Here is an 8,782-nt window from a genome sequence, read left to right as displayed (position 1 = left end):
GATGTACAAACACACCCTGGTCACATTGCACCTCCCCTTTTCCTAATCTGACACCATTCAGTTAATATTCTGCCTTCATGTTCTTCCCACCAAAGTGGATAACATCACATTTATCCACGTTATACTGCATCTGCCATGCATTTGCCCACTCACCCAACCTATCCAAGTCACCTTCTAGCCTCAAGGTATTCTCCTCGCAGCTCACACTGCCACCCAGCCTTGTGACATCCGCAAACTTGGAGGTCACATTTAATTCCCTCGTCCAAATCATTAGTATATATTGTAAATTACTGGGGTCCCAGCACCGATTCTTGCGGCACCCCACTAGTCACTACCTGCCATTCTGAAAAGGACCTGTTAATTCCTACTCTTTGCTTCCTGTCTACCAACCAGTTCTCTATCCATATCAATACCCTGCCCCCAATACCATGTGCTCTAATTTTGCACATTAATCTCGCCTCAAATCTAGCAACTGAGGAGTACGAACGAGGTGTCCAAAAAGTCTCCTTGATTGGTATTGACCCTTACTTAGTGCGTGAAGCTGAGAGATCCCGTCACAGCTCCCGACTGCCAGAACTTAATTCCAAGGACATGGTGGCCTACGTCATCTCAACCCCCAGTCCATACACAGCAAAGAATTTTCAGGCCTACAAGTCTTCTGAGGCTTACAATCAGTTTGCAAATGGTTGGTTACACGACACTAGTGTACACATCCCAAATAATTCTCCACACTTACGAGTGGTGAGTGGAAAAGTAAGTTTTCTATCATTATGCTATTACTTATTTATGTTATTTATGCTATTACCTATTGGAAGCTATTTTAAAACTTTTTCTTTTCAATTATCCTCGTACGACAGGTTCTGCACTCACAAGCTGTAGGCGTGACTTCTAAGCCATTAATGCCATGGGTTATTGAGACAAATGGCCAGATATACAGTGCCCAGTGTGATTGCAAGGCAGGGCTTGGCGAAGTTTGTACCCATGTAGCAACGCTTCTCTTTGGTATTGACGCTGGAGTACAGGTTCGTGAGAAGACGACAGTCACCCAGGTCAAACCATATTGGATGGAGCCAACAAGAAAGCAGGTTAAAGCTGCGCCTGTCAGCAAAGTTGACTTACCTTCAGCAGCAAAGAAGAAAAGATGTCTTGATGCTGCCATAGATAGGATGGAGCCGAAACGGCATCAAACCAGAGATGAAGCTCCAACAGTGTCATCCGCTTTGTGTCGAACATCTGAGGTGCGGCAGGACAAAGCACTGTGGACTTTTGTTAGGCCTGTCCCTGGTGACAACAAGATCGGCCATACTCAGCTCTGTTGACCCTTACGCAGCAAGATTTGTTCCTGCTGAGACTGTTATAGAATTTCCACCCATTCTTACAGACTTAACGGACAAAGACACATTCACCTTGTCATATGCTGATCTTCTAAAGAGATGTGAAGATGTTTGCTCCCTCCTCTTCTGTTACAGAGGAGGAAGCAAAGAATGTGGAGGCGCACACTCGTCAACAAGCAAAATCAAATCTCTGGTTTCGGTATCGGGCAGGCCGCATTACAGCATCAAAACTGAAAAGTGTTTGCAGGACAAATGCAGGTTCTCCTGCAATTAGTGTGATCAAATCAGTGTGGTAAATCTGTGCAGATTTAGCACTGAGGCAACAAGATAGGGCTGTGATCATGAACGGCAAGCAAGACAACTCTCTGCGGCTTATATGTGTACTGAACATTCCGGTTTCATAATGAAAATAATGAAATAATGAAAATAATGAAAATAATGAATTAATATTTATCATCATAATGAATTAAATTTGCTATATTTAAGAGGGAGTTAGATGTGGCCCTTGTGGCTAAGGGGATCAGGGGGTATGGAGAGAAGGCAGGTACGGGATACTGAGTTGGATTATCAGCCATGATCATATTGAATGGCGGTGCAGGTTCGAAGGGCCGAATTTCCTACTCCTGCACCTAATTTCTATGTTTCTATGTTTCTATGAAAGACTCAGGACTGATCATAAACCACAAGTACCCTCATTTGGGTGCAACATTGGATGGACGGGTTCAGTGTGCTGAGCATTGTTGCGGGGATGAGCGTTTTGGTGTTTGTGAAATTAAATGTCCGTTCTGTAAGGACATGTCTTTAATGTACGCTGCAGAGGACACACACTTTTGTCTTCAGGATGTGAATGGTGAGCTTGATCTGTCCAATGGGCATGCTTACTACTACCAGGCCCAGGCCCAAATATTTGTCTCGGAGAGATGGGTTTGCGATTTTGTGGTTTGGACCAGTGATGACGTCCGTCCCCACATAGAGCGTATAATGGGTAATCATACTTTTTGGACAGATGCTGTAGCTGTTGCCACTCACTTCTTCAATTTAGGCATGTTACCACAGCTTGTTGGCAAGCATTTTACCAGTCCTCCCAAATATGTCAGAGAATGTCGTGGAGAATGATGACCAGGATGAAGAAAAATGGTGCTACCGTCAGGAGGGGGAAAGTGGGAAAATGATCATGTGTGATAATCCATGATCCTGTTTCATGGTTTCATTTTGAATGCCTGAAGTTGCCAGAAAATTATGAAACACCCCAAAAAAAAATGGTTTTGCCCAGATTGTAGGCTCCTCCCAAAATCAAAAAGAAAAGTTCCCAAAAAGAAATGAACGGCAAGTGTTGAGCTGAACATGATTCTCATGAATACCAAGTCCAGCATTTGTATACCACGTTTGCCTTGCACTGCATAAAACCCACATAAGACATTTTGTGTTAATTTTAACACACCAGTCTCTTTTTCAAACAGTTTTATTTAAGTTTAATGTTAAAGATTTTGAAGTGCACTTTAACTTCTGTGTTTGTTATTCAATGATTTATCAATTACTTGCAATTTCGTCCATAATAAATGCTGATAAGTCAAGTAACTTTTTTGAAAGTTTTTATTGATTGTATATGCCCCATACAAAAGCACCTACTGTGGCATTATGGAGTCATTTAAGTTGAAAAGTGCACAACAGATCTTTGCAATTTTATCAATTTTGGGCACTTGAATTTCAGAGTTGGTCATCATGTACTCCAGTGGCACAGTGTGACCTAGAAATAGGAATTTTTGTCTGACAGCACCAAACAAACGCTCTACATGAATGCGTAAATGTGCTAATTCACGAGTATTTTCCACATCCAGAGCAGATAGTTGTGCTTTCCCTCTTGTAAATGCATGAATTTCTGCTTGACAACCGTAAAATCCGGCATCATCTTTTATGTCAAAACCAGGATCAGCTAAAATGACATCTCCTGGGAGCAGGTTGTCAAAAAAGTTAGATGAAAGTGTAATTGTTTTATCTGTGCCTCTGCCCCCCAATGCCGCAGATAAAAACGAAACAGCACCACATGGTGTTATACCTATCAAGAATTTGATGGTGTTATGGTGTTTACAGTTTGACCAATTCTGTGCACGCGCCTCTAAACTCGTAGGTCTATCACAAAATACTTCAAAGCAATCTATAATCACTGCCACCCGCTTTCCAAATGTTCGCCGAAATTGCATGGGCATGGTCTTCAAAAGAACCTCTCTTTCAGGCCAAATAATTAACTTGGATATGCTGTAAAGGGCATCAATCCCAGTATTGAATACACGCGATATTGTGGAATCACTAACAAGGAATCGATACGCAAGATCTTCATGAGACACTGCAAGTCGGAGCTTCATCAAGATGATCAGCAACTGCTGAAAATGTGTTAGTGAATCTCTATTGGGGAGCTTGTCCTCAACATAATCGAAGACCAGCATCAAAATGGAAAACGTTGGTAAACCCGTGTAGAACTTAACCTTTTCATCGTCCTTGGGAAAGCTTTCTTGTGTAAACTTAATTTGGGCTGCTTCTTGCCTTGCATTAGCCATCTCTTTATTGTTGTTGTCTGCTTGTGCTTCCGGTACTGTTATGTCTGCTGCGCACAGTTCTGTTTGTGTTGATGAGTCCATTGTCTCTTTGATTGGTGTTTGTGTTTCCATGTCAAGTTGATGGTGTACTTGCAGCTCCGGTTCAAAGTTCTCATAATCATTAACCTGTTCAGTGTCATCTTGTAGAGCTACGGATGCTTGAGCTGCGATCAAATCTGCCTTCATACTCTCTCTTCTTGTCGCACGAGCATGGCGTTCTTGTGCACGTTGTCTATCCTGCTCATTGTCATCACCGCGTCCCATATTCACAGTTGGTGCCCAATCAGGATTGGTAACATCGTTCCATGCAGCAGGCTGTTCTGTAATGAAATAATAAATAAATGTAAATAACTGGTAGGCATTAAACAAGCAAAACGACAATGTATATTTTGGCAAATAATACAATGTCCTGACAACTTAAACACCCACTCCTTTTCAAAGATATTGTCAATCTGCTGAGCTAGATTATGTCCAATTAACAGATAACAATTATGCCATTCCTTGGTTTGACATCTGAGTAAAATGTAATTCAAAACCCACGTATGATTTGCGATTTTTTTAAATGATAGATTTAGCTTCAGAAGCGTTTTCTTTTTGCATGTAAAAATCCACTTGAGAACCATGGGCGATTTTAAAAATTTTACAGGCAGATTGATCACTTGCAAAACTTTTTAGATACCAAAGGAATCAAGAAAAAACACAAAGAATGCCTTACTGTTGATGAAATGCAGTGAGCAAACGCGATAATTCCCAATATTTTCAATCTTGATATCTGCACGGCCAATGTTCGCCAACCACTTTAGCTGTTGTTGTCCCTTCAGCTCTTGCTTCTCTCTACCATCATTTCTCCTCACTTTTTAAATTCTGAAGTAGGATAAATGTCTCTCACACTTATCTCGATTTCCATAATTATTTACAGCGCAAAAATTGACCATTTCGGCACTTTTTAGCGGGGGGTGGGGGTGAGACTGGGGTGGGATTGGGGACTGGGGTGGGACTGGGGGGTGGGGGTGAGACTGGGGGTGGGGTGGGACTGGGGTGGGATTGGGACTGGGGGGAATTGGGATTGGGACTGGGGGGTGGGGGTGGACCTGCGCTGCGGTTCTGTCCTCCGGCCGCGGAGGGGCGCGGGCGCGGGCTCTGGGAGTCGAGCGGCCCTCACTTCCTGCCTCCTGCCGTGGAGACGGAGACCGGTTGGTTGTGCGGCGGCGGCACAGACAGACACACCGGCCCCGGGACAGCGATAGCAGCGACAGCGACTCTCCGACATGGGGCGGGAATCCAGGTACGGACACGGAGGTGCTGGCGCCGCCACCGCCGCGGCCGCCGTGTTGGGATTGCCGCCCCGCCGAGGGGAACGGTTAACGGGCGGGCGGGCGGTGTAGGCCCCAATACGGAGCCCCTGGGTAACGGCGTCTCCCCGGGATACGGAGCACGTCGCCCCCCGGGATACGATACTCCGTGGTCCCGGGATACGATACTCCGTGGTCCCGGGATACGATACTCCGTGGTCCCGGGATACGATACTCCCTCGCCCCCCGGGATACGACACTCCGTGGTCCCGGGATACGGAGCACGTCCCACTAATCTCATAGGGCAACGGGAAAAGTCATTTTAAATGGGTTCAAAACACCAAGTGTGTGGGTGAAACTCAGTGGATCGGGCAGCATCTGTGGACGGAATGCATAGATGGTATTTCGGGCCGGGGCCCTTCTGGTAGTGGGGTCTCAATAAGGAATTATTAAATATAATAATAATACTCTTGCAAGAAGAACTCAGCAGGTCTGCAGATGGGTCCCGACCTGAAACGTGTAGGAGGACACTGCAGAAGCTTATTTACTCTGAAAGTATATAGAGATGCGGCCTGTCGGGCTGAGTTCTGTGTCTATTCCTGACCTGAAACATCACTTGTCCGTTCCCTTCACAGATGCTGACTGACCCATTGAGTTCCATCAGAACTTTGTCTTTTTGCACATTCAGCTTCTGCAGTCCCTTGTGTTTTAATGAAATGATTCCTTTGACTTCTGTGCTGTTGAAAAATTGGATGTAGCTTTTGTATCCACTAAAACGTGCTCATGCTGGTGTCAGATGATGACAGGAATCGGTTTTATTTTTAAATCGGAATTGTTTCACTTTGTCAGCTGTGATTCAATTTTTCATTTGTGTATTAAGCTACTTTGGAGCTTTATGCCCCAAATGTAAGAAAAACCAACTTGCATTCATTGGTGCGGATGTTCGTTCAATGTAGTTTATTGTTACGTGTACCGAGGTACACTAAAAAGCTTTTGTTGCATTAGACAATGGGTGCAGGAGTAGGCCATTCGACCCTTCGAGCCAGCACCATCATTCACTGTGATCATGGCTAATCATCCATATTCAGTACCCCGCTCCTGCCTTCTCACCATATCATCTGACTCCGCTAACCATGCTGCAGAAAGACAATACATTATTACAATCGAGCCATTCACAGTGCACAGAGAATAGATGCTGTGTATGGATATTGGAAAGTGTGAGATTAAAGTAAATTAATTAAATACTCAGCAGGTCAGGCAGCATCTTTGGGAAGAGAAACACTTTATGTCTCAGGTCAGGATTCTTTGGTAAGAACAGAGAAGTTAGAAAGTAGACATATTTTAGTTAGAAGTATAGGCACAGTTTAGTTTAGAGATACAACATATAAAAGGGCCCTTCTGCTCACCAGGTCCAGCGATCCCCGACGTTTGTCGGCGCCCTTTACTCTTACATACATATACGGTATGCAAACAAAGAATTATACCAAGTACATGTGACAATAAAAAATCAATCAATCATTAACGCCATCCTACATACTAGGGGCAATTTACAATTTTTACCAAAGCCAATTAACATACAAACCTGTACGTCTTTAGAGTGTGGAAGGAAAACGGAGCACCCAGGGAAAATCCTTGCAGTAACGGGGAGAACGTGCAAACTCTGTACAGACAGCACCCGTAGTCAGGATCAAACCTGGGTCTCTGGCACTGGAAGGTAGCAGCAGCTCTACTGCTGTGCCACCGTGCTGCATTTCAGGTCTGCACCACCATGCAACACAATCATGGATGAACATTCACTCAGTACCCTGTCCTGCACTCTCTGTTCCCTGTGAATGATCCCACATGCTTGAAATTATTTGCCCTACGATGCAAGGTCCCACGTGGTAGGCTAGTCTGCGATGAATTCCCACAGCTTACCATCAAGTGGATTTTAAGTTCGATAAAAGGAATGTCTGTCCTAGGGTAGAAACTTAAGAAATTGAACATAGAGAGAGTACATAGAGAGAGAACAATAGAGAGAGTACAGAGGAGATTTACTAGAATGTTGCCTGGGTTTCAGCAACTAAGTTACAGAGAAAGGTTGAACAAGTTAGGGCTTTATTCTTTGGAGCGCAGAAGGTTAAGGGGGGACTTGATAGAGGTTTTTAAAATGATGAGAGGGATAGACAGAGTTGACGTGGAAAAGCTTTTCCCACTGAGAGTAGGGAAGATTCAAACAAGGGGACATGACTTGAGAATTAAGGGACTGAAGTTTAGGGGTAACATGAGGGGGAACTTCTTTACTCAGAGAGTGGTAGCTGTGTGGAATGAGCTTCCAGTGAAGGTGGTGCAGGCAGGTTCGTTTTTATCATTTTAAAATAAATTGGATAGTTATATGGATGGGAAGGGAATGGAGGGTTATGGTCTGAGCGCAGGTATATGGGACTAGGGGAGATTATGTGTTCGGCACGGACTAGAAGGGTCGAGATGGCCTGTTTCCGTGCTGTAATTGTTATATGGTTATATGAATGTCACAAGTGATGGTGATTCTAGCTGAGAAAGAGCTGTGAAGTTTTGTTATTTACAGTTGATCTGTTTGGCGCAAATGTGAATAGGACATGAATGAAAAGAGGAGAGAGCAGCAGAATGCCGAAACATCCTGAAGTACAAAACCCTATCTGAAATAAAACAATGTGTTGCAAATACTTGTCTTTGTGTGTGCAACTTCAGACAGCTTCTCCAGGGAGAAAAAATCGAACTAACAATAAGAAATCTTTGAGTTTAAAGAAGGGTCTCAACCCAAAAACGCCACCAGCCAGTCATGCCTATCTTCAGAATTAACACTAAGTTGATGACCTGTCCTTACAACTGCCAACTTCTGAAATACATACAAAATTGATACTGCTAGAATTCTATATGAACTCTTGAAAGTTGAAAGTCGCTGCCGTTTGAGGTTACTTTTGGTTTCTTTGGAACTGTATAAGGCTAAAGACATGTCACAGTGGGATACAGAATTAAATTGAAACTCGGCATTCTGGAAAATGGAAGTTGTGATTCATGGCCTGTGATCTGAGAATTGCTAGATTTAATTTAACAAGTTAGTGATTTAATGAATGTTTTTAATTCGAATTGAAATTAATATAATGAACAAATAATAGCACAAGAAAAAATAAATCTAAACAGTTAAATGGAGACATAGTTACAAAGTGATCAAGGTTGGCAACTAAATAAGATCATAAAGGAGTAGGACTAGAATAAGGGCATTCGGCCCATCAAGTCTACTCTGCCATTCAATCATGGCTGATCTATCTCTCCCTCCTCCATTCTCCTGCCTTCTCCCCATAACCTCTGACACCTGTACTGACCAAGAATCTATCTATCTTTGCCTTAAAAATATCCACTGAATATAGACGAGATAATAAGTGGTACACAAAAATGCTGGAGAAACTCAGCGGGTGCAGCAGCATCTATGGAGCGAAGGAAAAAGGCAACGTTTCGGACCGAAACCTTTCTTCAGACAATAGGTGCAAGAGTAGGCCATTCGGCCCTTCTGCCAGCACGGCCATTCAATGTGATCATGGCT

At 43.6% G+C, this 8,782-nt stretch overlaps 2 protein-coding genes across 5 annotated transcripts in view; one reads left to right on the top strand and one right to left on the bottom strand.

Annotated features, from left to right (window-relative positions):
* Window positions 1-2,795: 2,795 nt before the first annotated feature.
* On the bottom strand, window positions 2,796-4,780 carry LOC129701792 (uncharacterized). The gene is made up of 2 exons (XM_055643228.1): window positions 4,644-4,780; window positions 2,796-4,248 (listed from the first exon to the last, which is right to left on the bottom strand). The coding sequence occupies exon 2, from the start codon at window positions 4,190-4,192 to the stop codon at window positions 2,960-2,962; it is 1,233 nt and encodes a 410-aa protein (XP_055499203.1). The 5' UTR covers window positions 4,193-4,248; window positions 4,644-4,780; the 3' UTR covers window positions 2,796-2,959.
* A 272-nt stretch (window positions 4,781-5,052) lies between these two features.
* ddx46 (DEAD (Asp-Glu-Ala-Asp) box polypeptide 46) overlaps window positions 5,053-8,782 on the top strand; it is a 52,212-nt gene continuing 48,482 nt past the window's right edge. For all 4 annotated transcript variants that reach the window (XM_055643221.1, XM_055643220.1, XM_055643219.1 and 1 more), the window contains exon 1: window positions 5,053-5,213. In XM_055643221.1, coding sequence (XP_055499196.1) covers window positions 5,197-5,213 — 17 coding nt within the window. In that variant the 5' untranslated portion in view covers window positions 5,053-5,196. The remainder of the gene's footprint in view (window positions 5,214-8,782) is intronic.

The sequence above is a fragment of the Leucoraja erinacea genome, chromosome 11, assembly GCF_028641065.1.
Source record: "Leucoraja erinacea ecotype New England chromosome 11, Leri_hhj_1, whole genome shotgun sequence".
In the NCBI taxonomy this organism is placed as follows: Eukaryota; Metazoa; Chordata; class Chondrichthyes; order Rajiformes; family Rajidae; genus Leucoraja; species Leucoraja erinaceus.
Note: the sequence above shows the minus strand (reverse complement) of the source record. Positions and strands in the feature narration are given on the sequence as shown.

Bases quoted from the DNA above. Each gene is read 5' to 3' on its own strand.
- LOC129701792 (XM_055643228.1), bottom strand. From the start codon at position 4,192: ATGGGACGCGGTGATGACAATGAGCAGGATAGACAACGTGCACAAGAA.